The sequence below is a fragment of the Salvia hispanica genome, chromosome 3, assembly GCF_023119035.1.
Source record: "Salvia hispanica cultivar TCC Black 2014 chromosome 3, UniMelb_Shisp_WGS_1.0, whole genome shotgun sequence".
Taxonomy (NCBI): Eukaryota; Viridiplantae; Streptophyta; class Magnoliopsida; order Lamiales; family Lamiaceae; genus Salvia; species Salvia hispanica.
The window spans coordinates 2,148,318-2,166,015 of record NC_062967.1 but is presented as its reverse complement, the minus strand read 5'-3'; the positions used below and the strand labels follow the sequence as shown (position 1 = coordinate 2,166,015).

Sequence of the window (17,698 nt, the reverse complement as noted above, 5' to 3'; positions counted from 1 at the left end):
AAACTCCTCTCTCTCTCTCATAAAATATAGTATAAGGGGGGAGGGTACATATGTTGGGTGAAAAGCTATGGCTTTTGTGGGATATTACCAAAATACTCCTTTGATTGGTTTTGAAAGTGACAAAGGGAAAATGCATTGTGTAACCGTTGAAGCTCAAAAAGTTGGTGAAGCCATGCTTATTATTCTCTTTGCAATTTGGATTTATTTGATGATAAATTGCAAAAATGGTGTGAGCTAGCTTTTGTTCTCATGTGTATTTGTGTGTGAGAGAGAGAGCACAAGTGTAACTTTGGTGTTACTTCATTTTTTGAGCTCATGAAGTTCAAAATGAGAGAGAGGACGGGGATTAAGAAAATTGAGTTTAAAATTTTATTTATTTTAAGTTTATTAAAATAACATCGTTTTGATTAATTTCGTGGTATAAGTCTATTCCACTCGACTTGGCTCATTTCTTTTCGATATACAGTAGTTATTTAGGAGTGTAAGATTATGCCTAAAGATGTGTGACTCCTATAACATCAACTAATTGCTAAAAAAGAAAATTACATAGAGTAAAATAGAAGAACTCAAAAGGAAATAGGAGCTAGGATTGGAATGTCATAAGAGAGTGGGAGGGTTGACACTAGGGTTGAAGGCTTGAGAAACATTTGAAGTAGGTGGGCGCTACCTCTTCCTCCCTACTCGCTATCTTCTCTCGGGTAGCTTCCTGTTGTTTGCCTTCTCTTTGTTAGTTAGTGGTGGCCTTGTTTTCGGTTGCTGTTTTTGCCTTCTAACTCTGTTGTTTTTGCACTTGTTATGTTGTTAGCTCTGTTGGCTTTTTCTTCCGTTTTTTAATCCGTGTACGCATAAAGCTGTTGTATTCTACCTCGCCACTTTTGGGTGGTTTGAGATTTTTTATTTATCGAAAAAAAAAAGTTATAAAGGAAATAATAAATTAACTTGGTGTTTGTTTGTTTATAAATAAACCTATAAAATAAGAAAATGGCTTCCAAATCGAAAATATCATGACTTTTGGCTTAATTTATTTAATTTTACTAAGGGCAATTGCAGAAATTGTACAACCACCCACAATACTTATAAAACTTTGCATTTGCATTTAATGAGAACGAAATTCATAACATTCTTGAATATTCCATCTATTTCACTAGATTTCTTGAACACTGTGACAAAATTGTGTCAGCTGTGGTTTCAGACTAATAAAAGCATAAAGTAGTGGAAACTGAGATTGTGATAGAATAGAGATATACTCCACATACATATATGTTGTACAAAGTTTATACAGCGTGAAAGGGAAAATACATACGATAAAAAAGAACAATATATTTGTGTATGTGTACAATTAAAAAGTAGAATATCTTTTTGCTAATCAAAATATGGGTGCTTTTTGGGACCCTCCCATTCTCTTTCTCGAAGGACTATATAGTGTGATGTCTTTGTCAATTTAGCATGCTTTCTACTAGTATGTTTTATCGTCTTCTTCTATTTATTTTATGTGGGGAGAAGCATTTCTATGATTCCTATATATAAGATTTTTTTGATGTTGGTATTGCATCTACTGCCCCCATTTAGCCTATCGCTTCTTAGTTGAGTGTACGTGCGATTTTCGGGACTGATGGAGGTGGGGTCGTGCGGGATATGTCAATTCCATCGTTGGCTTATGAACACTGTAAAAATTCGAGTGTAATTAAATTTGGTTTATCGAACCACTATCGATGATATGTTTGCTAGCTCTAATTTCACGAGTTTTGTTTCTTCAATTCGTTAATTTGATATATTTATGATGATAATAGTCTTAAATTTAATTTGTGTTGATTTATGGATATTCAATGGAAAATATCAATCATATTCACTCAAATAAAGTTAAGGGTTTATTCCCATAACCATAGCCCATTTAGTCTCGTTCCATTTCTTTTTCCTTTTTTAAATTATGGTAAAAGGTCATGTCATAGTAAACTCGAATTCAAGACCTTTGACATCGAGCATTAACTATTCAAGTATTAGGCAAACACACGCACACCAATCATCTTTTTTTTTTTTTAGCCTTTGAGAGGGAATGACTTAATTGTTATACATACGTGAATGGACTTGAATTAATAGTGGGGAAATCAAGTGCTACTTTGGGCTGGTTAGTCAGGAGTGGGCCGTGACATTGAATCCATTAAGAAATTAATTTTTAAATAATATTTTAAACAGTAATAAAATTAGATAAAACAGTAAGATAATTATTAATTTTATAATTGTTCCGAACTCTATTATCAAGTCGATAATAATAAAAATCCATTTAAAAAAATAATCCAAATACTATCAAGGTTGTAAGTACTAATATATAAGAGTATGTTATATAGTTTAATTAAATATTGAGCACGATGAAGTAGTAATGCAGTACTTGAGCCACTTTCATGTGATATTGGAAAGTTAACTTATGCCATTATGTGCTGTAAAGAGCACAACAATCCAAAACATAGTGCCCTAGCTTGTTTCACTTAAAAATTTTAATTTTCACCTTTTTGTCGATTTAATTTAAACTAGTCCAGCGCATGGGTAGAAGAAAATAGTAGCCTATTATTTTACATCTAAAGTTAATAAATTATTTATATATGTAGATAAACAAAAGAGCCACCAATTAAGCTCCTACTAAGTAATCATTAGCTTGTTATATTCTTATTTCTTAATTACATATGACTCCTTATTTACTTAATGACTCCGTACGAAAAATAGTCATTTTCTATTTTAATATGTAAAAAAATACTAGTATTAAGTTTTTATAGTAAATGTTTATGAGCCATATCTGACTTAGCTGGAGATTAGACTGGATATTTTTATATAAATCTAACTAAACTTGAAGGTCACATATTTACCTAGTAGCCATTTTAGAATCAAATAAAATTAAACGTACACCAACAAAATTAATTATAAGGACCTGTTTGATAAGAAAGGTGTGATATGAGACGATATGTAAAACAAGATAAGAAATACGGGCTTCATGTCAAGATATGTAGAGATAAGATTTTTTTTTCGTTGTTATTTGATAGAAAAGAAATTATCTAAATTTGTATCGTAAATAATAGCGGCTTAACTTGACAAATTGGTGGTTTACATAAATATGGTTAAAGTTATAATTATGGCAAGATTGGGGACGATCATTGTCTTATATTGGATTTTTTAAGTTACGCTTAAATATAATGTAAAACAATTATATATATCCACAAATAATTTTCTATCTTGGTATTATCATCTTATCAAACACGGCATGGCATGATGTTCTAGAGCATTAGATACGGCAAAGTCTCACACAATTAGTTCCAATGACAATTGAATTGACACATATATTTGAAATACTACTCCATAATATAGTCATTTTTATTTTAACCCATTTATTAGGTGAGATGAGGTAGGCGTGACCCAATCCCACTAAACAAGATTTGTCCATTAAACAAAAATAAAAGGCAATTTTTGTTTACAAAATTGTAAGTGTGAACAAGGATAGTGTTCCACTTTCACTAGTTTGTGTGCGTGGTCAAGAAAAGATCTTAAAATTTACCCACTTTCACTTAACAAAGTCCAATATTTAATAACATTGCACTTCTTTTCAAGCTATAAAATACATTATTTACACTCATCATTATCAAGAGATAATAAAGTATTTGGGCCTTTGAATGAACTACATAATTTGGTCAATATATATTTCATTTTATAAAAATCTCATTATAAGAGGCACATTGGCCACAAAATGGTATGGATTATAATCCACAAGATATATTAAAATATTAATTACATAGTGCACATTATCAGCCATCAGATAATCACGACTCAAGTTTATTTACTCTTCTTTTTCTTTCTAAAAATCCAGCTTTTTCTGTTTTCGAAAAGACTATTCTTTGATTTCTTGTAGAAATTAGCTTTTTTCTTTTTTTGTCAAAACATTTTAATTAAAGATTCATTATATTAGGGGACATGTCTACAAACGGGCCAGCTTAAACTGAGTGGCCCAATTATTTTATAAAAAGATGCAATTTGAAAGATACGGGCCTTATCTGGGCCCGGTATGTCCAATTATTAATTATCAAGTTGTTATTTATCAGGGAATGTCGACAAATATATTTTCCAATAAACATTTTTTAATAAACTATTTTGCTTTTTTTATCACTGAAACTAATTATACATCACCGATGAAAAAAATAAATTTATCACTACTAATTAATATCCCTTCAATATATTATGTACAATTAATGTTATGGAACGTCGGATTTCATCTTGAAAATTCAGAATTATTGGGATATCACATTCATTAATTGCATAAATGCTTGCATCTAAAATTACATTAGTATTTTTCAATAAGAACCACTTCTACTGTAATTTTTATGAATTATAAGAAAGAAACTTAAGAAAAAAAATAATTACACCGGATTTTGTTTTTGCAAATATATCGATTTTTTTTTAAATAGTGATTTTGTGCTCATCGACCTCTCTATAAGCAATATCTTTTTTCTTTTTGTATTGATTTAACCGTTTTCAAGTATGATTGAATTCACATGCTACTTTATGAAAAAAACAACCAGAGTGGTCCATTATTTTCACATTTAAAACCCTAAAGCAAATAGAAAGTGCACGTGTGAGACTCAATTATAGGGTTGGAACATTGAACTTTGGCTTACCTTCTTCTATAATGGGGAGGTAAAGTTTTTTGGATTGTGAAGTATGGGACCATTTTTACTTATCTTACACACACATATATATGGTATAGATCCAACTACAATTGATTTTTTCGTGAGAAATGAAAATGGCGAACAAGTACATAAAATCAAGGAGTAAGAGATACTCCGTCCGTGAATAAAAGTCTCATTTCTTTTCAGCATAGATTTTAAGTAATACTATATTAAGAAAAAGTGGGTGGAAGAAAGTTAGTGGAATAAGGGTCTCACTTGTATATATTAGTTTAAAATGATATATGAGAGGAATGAATTAGTGGAATGTGGGGTCTTGTTACTCTATAGTAATTATGAATTGGGACTCCTATTCGCAGACGGACTAAAATGAAAAAATGAGACTCCTATTCGCGGAGGGACTCTTTATAGTGGAATACTGGGGCCTAAAACATATACTCTGCCTATTTTTTAAACTATTTTTTATAATTATTTAAATTTATCCATGTTTTGTGTAATATTATGTAAAACTCTTTATCAATAATCTGAATCGCCTAAAATATGCTTTTTGTGTTTGTCACTTATTATTATATTCATCCAGTAACTGGGAGATTTATCCACACCACAGATCTTTGTAATCAAAGAACTTAAAATGATTCACACAAATTATCACTATTCTAATGGATTCTTATAGATATGTGTTGTGTTGCAGTTTATGATTGGCCAACTATTGAATATGAACACTATATATACAAATTTAGGACCACTTACTAGAAATGTAGCCATTAAACATCTTCTTTATCGCACTCATATTACTTTTGATATGCATTTTGTCCTTTACAAAATGATAAAGAGGATGATTGTTCATTTGTATCAATCAATTATGCATAAATCATTAAATTGGAATAGATATTACATGAGAAATTTTTGATTGTATCTTTTCTAACATTAGATGGGAGAGTTGAATTTAATAATTCGTGTGATTGGACGAAACATAAGTTTTACTCCTATTGATAATAATTACTATTTAATTAATTACCTCTATCTTATCTCACAATTTTCTTTAATTAATATCGAACTTATATACTAAACGGGTGAATTACAAAAGTTATATGCAGGAAGCTTAATGATTCATGGGGATGTATTTATATCAAAACGCTAAGTATAAGTAAAACAAAACACTTGCAGTCCATTGAATTTTGTGATCTAACGATCAGATTATAATAATGTAGCATTTTAGTCTAATAATGTAAACTTTTGGTCTAATAATGTACATTTCCAATCTGATAATGTACCTCGGCTAATAATGTAGATTTTTAGTATAATAATGTAGTTTATCACAACCATCTAATATAAAGATCCTAGGGTTGTGATTTGTGATGTGTTTTATACTAATATGTTGTAAAGACCCTAACATACCCTATGATTCATATTGTCATTTTATAATATCCACGTGTCACATTTTACTTTTTACTATTTTTAATAAATTAGTTCACATTTTAACTAATACTCCATACAAAATTGTAGTAGAATTTTTTTACATCTAATTTTTCTAAAAGAAACACCATTAGCCCACAGAAGGCCCAGCCCAACAAATTTGGGCATCTATATTAGATCCGTTTGGTTAACTAGAATATGCTGATTCAAAAATTGGACCCAAATTAAATCGACATCGAATCCAACTCCTTTGTTTAACTACGGTAATCTTTTATCAAATTTTCAATTAATTATATCTTTATTTAACTTGCCAAACACTGGAGTATTTTTTTTCAATGCTAAAAAAAACCTCCATTAAGTTGGGACAGATAACATGTTAGAAGTCAGAAAATTACACTATCAAATCAAACCAAACAACACTAAAACCAATTAAAAACCTTAATTAATCCCCCTTCTCTTTATTGACATCGATCTCACATACATTAATTGATCATAATTAACTACACATAATTAAGTCAACATTAATTAAGCTTAGGCCTTCTTCCAATCATTAATCTCCTTAGTAATTGCCGGTATGCAGCTCGAACTCCTAGCGATTCCCCCTCTTTGATTCGTGCCTCCCTTATCCCTAGGGCTAAGTGATTTTGCCCTATTTTTCCTCAAAATGTCTCTCATGACCTCCGCCTGGCAGAGCACTGGGTATGCTCTGCCAAGGCGGTTAAACCTAGCGCACGCGCTCACATGCGCATGCAGGGCCTCCTCTCTCTTCCCGCCGTTCTTCTCCATCTCCTCCTTCACGGCCTCTGAGCAGAGCCCGCATATCATCTGGCCGTAGGTCCCGCGCACTTTCTTCACGTACTGCGGGGTGCACTCCTCTGACATCCCGCAGCACTCGCACTTTGCGTCCTCGACCTCTGAGATCGGGGGCAAGGGCGGGGCCGGCTTCTCTGGGCCGGAGGCTAGGGCTTCCTGGCTCATGAGCTCGAACGAGATGTCAGAGATCGTGCGTTGGAGGCTCTCCATTGAGAGCCTCGAAGGCTTCTGATTGTTGTTGTTGTTGTTGTTGTTGTGCTTTTGGAGAAAGTTGTTGTCCATATTGGGTGCCATTTTGGATTCAAGAGAATATGTAGGGTTTTGTTGAGTTTCAATTGTTTATATAGAGAATTGTGTGGGATTTTTTGTCTAATTGTTGAAAAGGTGTTGGTTAGGTTGAAATAGGTGGAATAAGCATGAAGAATAGTAGAAAGTATATAGTGGAAATTCAAAAGACAAGTTCATTAATATTGATGTAAGATAGTAGTATAACCCAAGCTATATATTTATAGAGTGATTGTTAAAAATTTTATGTGGATAAGATTTTTGCATTTATATGTTTGTGGTTTTATAAAAAGAGGGAGATTGAACTAGATTCATCATGAAGATATGTGAAGAATTAAATAAAAAACTGAATTTCCACTTCTTATAATATATCACCACCAAAATCACGTATTCGAAATTCTTTTTTCATAGTTTTATAAATTCTTTTTTCATAGTTTTATAGATATAATTCAGATTCTTTTTTCTCAATATTTGATGGGAAATATTTTAGCAAGCTTGTTAGCTAATTTAATAGTATTAGTAAATAATTAGGTCAAAATCTTGAAAACCCTAAGTAAAAGTAGATATAGCAGCATAAATTAATGGCTAATGCAAATTAAAAAAACTCTGCTCATGACGAAATTAGTAATTAAATAAATCTATGATAATGAATAATATATGTTGCTTTCACGGATATTGTATTGTAGCCATGAACTATTGCTTTTGTTGATGAACACACAATATCATGAAACTAATACATCAAAATGTATGTATCTTTCTTTTGTAATATTATTAAATTTTTAGGGTCTGTTTTTTTGCTAAATTTGCTCTTCTTGATTTTGACATAGTATATAGTGAGACCAGAAGGAGACAGATCCATCACGAGAAAGTAATCAAACGAAATTTATGGTATAACTATTTTAAAGAAAGTAAAGTTTTCTTTAGCATCGTATCAAATTCACATGAGTCTTGATGTGTAGCCAAAAGAAGGAGTAACTTATTTGGCTTTTCTATGGAGGTTTTTTTATCAATACAAATATTCATATATGTGAATGTTCAAAATTAATAACGGACAATTTCGTTGAAATCTTAAAAAAAACGTCGGCACACTGCTAAAAATAAACAAAAAAAAACTTCTTTTTTAAGGATACAAAAATCGAGACGCAATTATTTGCATTAGAAAGTTTTAAGAAATAACAACAATTTAGGGCAAAAAAAAGGCCTTACCGGTTTATTTGTTGTAGTTGCAGTCGTCTTTATCAACGGACAATGGTCGTCGTCTATTTACTTGACGAGAATAGTGTAAAACCAACGGATTTCGACTGTCCCCTTTGTGTTGAAAATACTTGTAAAGAGTTAATTAGAAAAAATAATTTGAAAATTCAATTGATTTAAATGCAATTTATATTCGCTGCCAAGCAGAAAGTTGAGTACATTCAAAATTGTATGAACCAAATCAAAAGCTTTCCCTCCTCAAAAAAAGAAGAAAGAAACTAAATATTAGTGGATCAAAAATAGGCATATAGTTAAGGGGATGCCAATTACTGCAATTAATTTTTTTCATCTCCTATATTGTTGTTGTCCGTGAAAATGATATGGCATGCTACTACTAAAAGTGAAATATAAAGCTATACATAAAGAAAATGTATGTAAATGGAAAATCACGTGTGCAAAAGTCTCGAAATTACATTTCAAATTCAGAAAACACAAATATTCATAGGGGATTTACATGTTTATAGATGATCGACATTTTCATTGCCGGTGTGATATAAATGGATAGTTGTAGAGAGACGAGAGCAAAACTCCGGCCTCGGATCTGGCATTGGCACCGTAGCACCAGAATATATAGACGAATTGATTTGACTTTTTTGTTCTTAGATCAAAGAAGATGAATAATAATTTCTCGATCTATTGGTTAGAGATGAAACGTCTTACCAATTGAGCTGCGCTCTATTATTGTCTTTCTGGTGAATTGATATGACTTAAATGAATGGCAATTGTATCGCTTTGCCTCAAATTTGACTTATATTATGGAGTTAAAGTTGATAACCAACTAGTAGTATTAATTTTCCCATTGAAAAAATGTTTGCTTGCATCATGAGAACCAAATTTTGTTACTCCACTATTCCTTTTCAAGTATACATCCCCTCTTGTTTCCTCTCTCTCTCTCTCTCTCTCTAAAATTGTTGAGATACATAAAGCCCAAATGTATGGCCCATGGGCCATAGCTGATTTTGAAGAGCCTTCTCCAATATGGGCCCGAATGTGAATGCAGCTCAACCGGCCCGGCCCGAATTAGGAGAATCGAAGTTTTCCAACAAAAAAAAAATATGCATACTAGATCATAAACCTAATCCCAAAAGTCTAGATATAGATATGTAAGAACAACATGGGCATCTATTAAAATATGTGGAGTAAATGATTAGCAAAAATTTGGGAAGTAATACAGTATATTTTTTAAAAATTTATTACAAAAATATATACGTTTAGTTGATTCAAATCAGTGATATTCGATCCACAACAAAAGTTTTGCATTTTGATTGTAAAAACTGTGCCAAATACTATGGCAATTTGTGACGTGCACGACTCCACCCATGCCAATTTGACAAAATCCAATGCACTATTTACAAGCTCAAAATCAGATTTATTTAAGTATTTTAATATGAGCTCATTTTAATATTTTAATTTTTTTCTGCGTGATAGGACTTAGGTGAGGACCCTTTGATGAATAATTGAAATCGAACGAAAAGTGAGGAAATAATGTACATTACGTTGGACCCACAAAAATTGATAGAATTAGCACATTATTGGATTTAATAGCTCATTTAAATTCCTCCACTAGACTGCATACTACTAATGATACAACTTGCTTCATTTTTTAGGCGAAACGGGAATTTTATCTAATAGTATTAATCATTATTATTAGAGTTCGTAATATTTTTGCATGATCCGACATAAACACACACGAAATTAATTAATTAGTATCAAATCTTATCGTATTCAAGTCCTTATTGGATCGACCTTATAAGGATATAATAATTTCAGGTTGGGTTCGAATCAAATTCATATAACTCATTAATACTATTGATATTTGAATTTTTCATTTTATTACAATTAAAATTAGGTTATTATTTTCTCACTTTTTATATGCACTTTAGGTTATCGTGTCGAGGTTTGCGTTGCAATCGTGCCATGTCAAGTATGCGTCGTTATCGTGTCGTGTCAACACGCCGTGTCGCTAACACGTTCGTGACGTGTGCAAGTCGAGCTTGAGTTTTGAGTTTCTTTAATATATTATATTCAGATTTAACTTTATTACTAGATCGACACAATAACAACTTCACTCTTATGAAATTTGTTAGTCCTACAATATAACTAATAAGATATTTTCCTGTCCACAAACTCAATTCAAAAAGTGTTTTTGAAAATAAAACTAAAAAAATTGAAATTGATATTGATAAAACAGAGATATACATGAGCTGTTTAATTAGTGGCTGTAATAGACTCTAACAGTCACACTCTTGATAGAGCTGTTGAGTCAAATTTAAAGAGTGTTTGTACTTTTTCAGCCTCAAATTATACATTTGAGGAATGAGTTTCAGCCGTGGAAGTATTAAGTTGAAATCCACAAATTAAAGGATTGTTGGTTTCATTTAATGTAGCAATCGACAAAAAGAAAAAAAGGACAATATTGTGGGATGAATTATTTATGGTCATAAAACACAATATTAGAATAATTCAATGAGTATAATAATATAAAATTTTGCATAACTGAAATATTTGTATATATTTGCAAGTTGTGGTTCAAGTTGGTGGAATATCTTAGATTAGTTTTTTTTAATTTGTTAAAAATTTACGTGTCCTTAATTTTTTGTGTTAAAAATTTGCGAAAATGATAAATAAATCCAAATTAACTACTATTAACCAATTTAGACTTGACAGTGAAATTTACAAAATGAATATAAGTATTTTATATTCAATTTATAATTCGGACGACTCTTGAAAATTTTCAAATTAACCTATCCTACTAAAGGCAACAATATATCCTTGCATTAACCTTATCAATATTATCATGAAATCATCAAATAATTCTTGAAAAATGACAAATAATTTTATTTAGTTAATTTCTTCATCGATAATATATATAGACCTCGATTTTACCGTGTAAAATTAAATTTAGGCTAAACATCCGATTCCTAATTTAGTAACAACCGAACAACAACATTATAGTTAACATATTAATATGAGAGATCAAAGACAGTTACAAAAATCATAATTATATTAAATACAATTAAATATATGGAAGATGGAGATCATATAGTTTAATTCAAAGAAATAATGGACCACGAGTGAAGTACTTTCCCACATGCCGACCAATATTAATTTATGAATAGAATCATAGATTTCTCCAAACCACAACCTTATACATATCCACAAAACTTGGCCTATTTTAGTAATATATTATTTCGTTTAACTCATTCAATAAATTAGTTTATACAGCTACATGTCTATGATCTTATCTTCACACATACCTCATCATCACATGTTTGTTGAGCTATATTCATTTTAATGGTAACGAGATTGGGTGAAGAGAGATGATAGTCAAAATAAAATTAATTGCGTGGAAAAAAAGAAATTATTTTTGGACAAGTAAGACTATATTAGAGTTAAATTGTTTAATGGTTGGAGTCAATAAATCAACCCCAATTAATTGGATTGATTTCCTTATGATTCTCATTTCTCATTTTATTTTGATTGTGTGGATAGTTAAACTTACTCTATTTTCCCACAAGAAAATGATGACTTAGCTACAAAATAAAATTTTAAAATAAAATTAAAATGTTTGCCATAAAGGGATCATAGGGTACTAAATATTTGATGCTTATTTTTAATATTTTCATTTCCATCATAAATACGTCGTTAAATTACTCTAGTTAGTAACTTCTTAAAATTACTTCATCGTTAATTAAAATTAATTAATATGGCCATATATATTACTCCACAAAAAGGTTTAACCTTTTCCTTTAAAATAAATTACCACAATTTTCGAATTTTGCCTCTAAAGATATGGGAGGGGTTAAATCTTAGGGTAAGTGTTTCAAAAAAAAAAAATAAACGAGCTCTTCCAAATCACAATGTTTTCCAAATACCACAATAAATTTTAAAAAAAAACATTATAAATTCTTCAACTAAACCCGGCACCAATAATAATAAATTAAAAAAATATTGGTGACCTATTTTTGAATAAATCAATCTATTCGACCTTTATTGAAGGCATTGATTTCCTCACGACCGATGGGGCCACGCTAAAGGTGGCACGTCAGATAAAGCACCGTTTTACTGTAGCCCGAATAACAGGAGATCCCCACCTCCTTTTCGGACATGTCTATCTTTTAATAAGTCCATAATCATTTTAAATTGCGCCAAACACCTCCTTCCCATTTTCTGTATGCAGCTTTCTCCCTGCGGTTGCCTTCCCTGCAATTCACTGCAGTCGTTCCTGCAAAATTCTTCTCAGCTCTTATTAAATTTGAATTTTATTATCGTGGCATTTGATAATAAGAGGTGAAATTTCTCCTATAATCACGTGTAGCTATTAAAATCTATAATTAATGTCGGTTTGTGCAGCCATTTTTTTTATTATGTATGTGAGTATAAATTTATTCAGTTTGCTGGAAGTCAATAACTGGACCCAAATAAAATTTGGGAATGTGGGAATTGGGATGGAAGAATAAGTGAAGTAACAAAAATTAAGATTTAACATGTGCGTGTACGATTTAATTGTCTCTATAAATTATAAATTATGGTAATGATTAATCCAGTATTTTTAGATACTATATCCTACTCAATTAAGTTGAGTCAAAAAATTTTAACATGAAGATTAAGAATTTATGTTCAAAAGTTATTGTAAGAGTGAATAATAAAGTAGGAAAGATAAGAGAGAAGGTTAAGTAATATATGTGATAAATAAAGTAAGAATAATTGAATATTATATTTTTTGTAAAAAAAAGATAAATGACTCAAATTAATTGGATATTCCAAAAAGAAATATGACTCAATTTATAAAATGATAAAATTGAAGACGATATTTTTTTCAGACAAATGCAATGTTGAGTTGATGTGCATATACAAAATTTTGGTGATGTGCATAAATAATAGTAACACAAACTTTTCCTAATATGATGGCATGTACGATTAAATGACATTTATCCACCTTTCATCACAAGGCAAGTGATTTGAATTTTTTTGGAACGTCTCAAAGTAAGTGATGCATTTTTTTTTTTTTAAATAATTTTCATTCTTCTCGTAGTATTCCATATTCTCTTACTTTATCATTTATTCAAATATTTCGGTGCAAAAAATTCATTGCTTTATTCGGAACTGAACGGAATAGAGTAATAAATATCTCTCTCATACTTTCATAATTTATTTCCATATTTTAAAGGTGCTTGATAAATAAGGTGGTCTCATTCATTTTATTTTACAGGACAATACACCAAAAAATACTTTTATTTTGTAATGAGACCGTTTTTTATCATTTTGTGAAAAGATAAAGTAATATTTAATTTCTTTTGACAATAAAATGTGCATAAAGTAATAAAATATTTTTATTTATTGTAACGAAGATTCGCTCGTGGAGATGAAATGGAATTCGGATATTCTAACTTGACATCACTGTAAAACCGAAACCGTAGACGGCACTCCGCACCATCAAAATTTCGTCTATATAGAAATTCCTGTAACGCGTCAAAATTCTACCATCGATTCCTCTGCGTAGACCTCCGCTCCATTTTTTTCTCTCTCTACACAATTCCATAGACGAGCAATATATCAATCAATTTCACCGCCAAAAAAGAGGAAGAGGGGAATGGACGCGGCGGCGGCGGCGGTGCCGGTGGAGGAGCTCACATCCGGCGCGAGCGGCCGCATAATTCCGGTCTTCAAAAACCTCCGCCAGTCGATTCTCTCCTACGACTCTCTCCGCAGATCGCTCCTGCTAATCTATTCGTTTTTCGTGTGGATCCTGCTCCTCCTACCTCGCCTCCACCGGATTTCCGCCGCCGCCTCGCCGCCGTCCTCCCCACGGACGGCGTCGTCGTCGGTAAGGCGTCGGAAATTCGGAATCCGGAGAGATGAGGAGGACACGATGAGGCGCAGGGCTTTGGCTGAGGAGGTTGAGATGGCGACGGAGGGTAGTAGCTGGTGCAGGTGGACGACGTCGTTGTTCTTCGGAGTGAAGCGGAATGCGCTCTTCTGTAGGTCCTGGCTGCCGGTTTCCGGTGAATTGAGGTGTGATTTAGGTCGTTTTGATTGATGCGTGATGTCGAATTGGGGAATTTTTTATTTTCGCGCTTTCGCTTGTCGAATTGCTTTATTCTCGCTTGCTGTCTATTTCCACACGCAACTTCTGTGGCCGTACGCAGCTGAGTAAAATTTTGTTAAACTTTAACATGCTTGAATCGTGACTGTGAGAAGAAGGTTTAGGTTAGTTGATTTGGAGGTTTTGTATTCAATAATCTCAATATAAGAATTGGACAGTTACGTTGTGGAATTTCTGCTAGCACTAGAATTATGAGCTGAGAATTAAGCGTTTCACTTGGTCATGTGTTCAATTTGATGCAGACTTGGAATTGGACTGATTGAGCAATAATTTTTGCATTACCAAGTCCTGCTTTTGGTGAAAATGTCTTCTCCATTGAAGATTATTATACATATTAGAATTTGTGCTATGGCTACTTCGATTCGTATATAAATGGAAAAGTCTGTTATTGTACTGGTTTGTGTACATACACAAGCTGATTTTATTCATAGAAACTTGTATCGTGTGAGTTATTTGTTTGTGCTCAAGTGTGATCCTCTCTCCCTCTATAGATATCAATACCATTTTAATGAGCTTCCTATAACAAACTATGCCAGGTTTCTTTTATGGAAGAGCAGTGTAGACATGAGCTATTATGCATATATATAATTTCAAGATATAATAGTAAAACATTTGCAAGGAAAATGAATTTTGTTGACATAGTACTAGAACAGAGTAATACTTCAGGCCAACTACATGTTCTGGTTCTATATTCTATAATCGAAGCTTCAATACTATCTGGCATCAAAGTTTTAATTTTTCTTTAGATGTTAGAACCTGAGGCTTTTACTATTAGGTTTATGATGAAATGTCTAGATCCTACTTCTTATTGTTTACACACCTTTACTCTTGTTGTATTTTTTTTCCTGGCAACAGCCTTCTTTCATTTGCAGTTCTTATGTTTTACTCATTAGTGTCTTATGTTTCAGGGGCATTCTTATCATCATACATGGGCTAAATGAGCACAGGTATATTATTACCTGACCTCATATTTTTCTTTCTTTTGCCATAGACGAACGATAGCTGTTGTTGCTAGCTATGATCAGTAATACTAACCATGAAATATTCTCCTTGCAGTGGGCGCTACACTAATTTTGCTAAACAACTAGTCTCCTACAAGTTTGGGGCATATGCAATGGACTGGATAGGTAAGTGCTCAGAGTGTTTTCAACCATCTTCTAGATCTTGCATTATTTAAACATCTGCTGCTCCTGAATCACAAAAGTATATCACAACTTGTTTTTCTCTTAGATTTCCTTGCTGATAACAATTTATCTAATTAAGAATGATAACAGGCTCTGTTTATTTTTCAACCAAGGCATTAGCCAACTGATGGTCATTGTACAAGCCAGGTGTAATACTAGCCACATTCCTTCACTACATAGAATAATATTGATGCCCCATACGAAATATAATTGTAAACAGTTTGTCTTGAAAAATTTGCAAATCCAAACCCACTTTCTTGGTTGGTTTGTGGTCTGCTCTGATGTTATTCTGTCTACTGTGATAAACGAATTGCTAATGACTCAAGTTCTGCCACCACTTAAGTTGCTTTAAAATTGGTTTGACTCTACTTTGGTAGGTCACGGCGGAAGCGATGGTTTACATGGATATGTGCCTTCACTCGATCACGTTGTTGATGATACTGTAAGTTCTGCTGTCCATGTCTCGAGCAGTCTATTCTTTTGTGAGAGTGTCATATTACTTAAGAATATGCTAAGTTAACAAATTTTGTTAACAATCCCTGTTCCATTCTTTTGAAAGGCGGCTTTCCTGGAAAAGATCAAATCGGAGAACCCAGGTGTACCGTGCTTTCTGTTTGGTCACTCGACTGGAGGGGCAGTTGTCCTGAAGGTACGTATGGGTATGGGCCATCCAAACCCGAGATCCTTTTTCACGTCATATACTTAACTATCTCCTTAACTTTATCCGAAACCTGATTGTACGAACAGGCTGCCTCGTATCCCCACGTACAAGAAATGCTCGAAGGAGTCATACTGACTTCACCTGCTTTGCGCGTCAAGCCGGCCCATCCCATTGTTGGTGTACGTCATATATTTTCATTCCTGTATAGATTTCTGAAGAAATAAAAAAAATGAAGTTGCTTATTGCTACCACTTTGTGTAGGCCGTTGCACCAATTTTCTCGTTGGTGGCTCCAAGATTTCAATTCAAAGGTGCTAACAAAAGGGGAATCCCAGTTTCGAGGGATCCCGCAGCTCTCTTGGCCAAATACTCGGATCCATTGGTCTACACCGGACCAATCAGAGTCCGTACTGGACACGAGATTCTCCGCATCTCTTCGTACTTGATGCACAACTTCCGTTCCGTCACAGTCCCGTTCTTCGTCCTCCACGGAACAGCCGACAGGGTCACTGATCCGTTGGCTTCCCAGGATCTGTACAACGAAGCGCCATCTGCATTCAAGAACATCAAACTCTACGAGGGCTTTCTGCACGACCTTCTGTTTGAGCCCGAACGTGAAGAGATCGCTCAGGACATCATTGACTGGATGGAGAGCCGACTGACTCCCGCCTGCCCGGAGGAAGCTACGGGTGTCTGGTGAGACGAGTCAGACGACACCGGAGGTTATCAGCAGGATGAGATTCGGAGCTTTCTGTTGGGATAACGCTGATTTTGATCGGAGATTTCAGTGTGTAGAGACTGTAGGTCTGGCGCCAATGTGATTCGAAATTTGTATATAAGGACAGTTTAATTCTTTAAAATCGTGTTAAATAGCGCTTTTATAAGAAAAGCCCCATATCTTGTTTGAACAAACTGCATGAAATACATATTCGATTGGAACTTTGATGTGCGATTTTACGATCGGTAAGGATGAATTAGAGTTTGCCGTAGGTGATCCTCTCCGGCGATCTTACACTTTTGCAACCGATTTTGTCTTTTAGCATCTGACCTGAAATCATTTGCTTATAATATTTGGACTTTTATGATTTAGATTTTCTCTTGGGAAAATTGAAAATTATAAGTCGAAAGGTTCGAATACATTGTGCATTAATTCCCAGTGAAATTATTAGTCTTAACATTTTATAGGTGCGAACAACCTAGCACTAAATAACTTGCTCGTATCAAAAGTCAAAAAAAGCAAAACATAACAAATAAATGAAGCCAAATAATTGAACATTACAAAGTACAATAGTCCCATTTGGGACCATCCAATGAAA

At 33.0% G+C, this 17,698-nt stretch overlaps 2 protein-coding genes across 2 annotated transcripts; one reads left to right on the top strand and one right to left on the bottom strand.

Annotated features, from left to right (window-relative positions):
* Positions 1 to 6,509: 6,509 nt before the first annotated feature.
* Positions 6,510 to 7,330, bottom strand: LOC125216124. The gene has a single exon (XM_048117749.1). It carries the CDS (start codon positions 7,185 to 7,187, stop codon positions 6,612 to 6,614), a length of 576 nt encoding a protein of 191 aa, XP_047973706.1. The 5' UTR covers positions 7,188 to 7,330; the 3' UTR covers positions 6,510 to 6,611.
* Positions 7,331 to 13,905: 6,575 nt separating this feature from the next.
* LOC125214348 (caffeoylshikimate esterase) lies at positions 13,906 to 17,325 on the top strand. The gene is made up of 7 exons (XM_048115339.1): positions 13,906 to 14,447; positions 15,447 to 15,485; positions 15,595 to 15,665; positions 16,100 to 16,164; positions 16,282 to 16,371; positions 16,470 to 16,562; positions 16,645 to 17,325. Exons 1-7 carry the CDS (start codon positions 14,026 to 14,028, stop codon positions 17,080 to 17,082), a joined length of 1,218 nt encoding a protein of 405 aa, XP_047971296.1. The 5' UTR covers positions 13,906 to 14,025; the 3' UTR covers positions 17,083 to 17,325.
* Positions 17,326 to 17,698: the final 373 nt, after the last annotated feature.

What these genes read in the sequence shown, in the direction of transcription:
- LOC125214348 (XM_048115339.1), top strand. Translation starts at nt 14,026, where the DNA reads ATGGACGCGGCGGCGGCGGCGGTGCCGGTGGAGGAGCTCACATCCGGC. An exon ending in CCGGTTTCCGGTGAATTGAG is followed by an intron (nt 14,448 to 15,446) that starts GTGTGATTTAGG and finishes CTTATGTTTCAG; the next exon opens with GGGCATTCTTATCATCATAC. An exon ending in ATATGCAATGGACTGGATAG is followed by an intron (nt 15,666 to 16,099) that starts GTAAGTGCTCAG and finishes CTACTTTGGTAG; the next exon opens with GTCACGGCGGAAGCGATGGT.
- LOC125216124 (XM_048117749.1), bottom strand. Translation starts at nt 7,187, where the DNA reads ATGGCACCCAATATGGACAACAACTTTCTCCAAAAGCACAACAACAAC.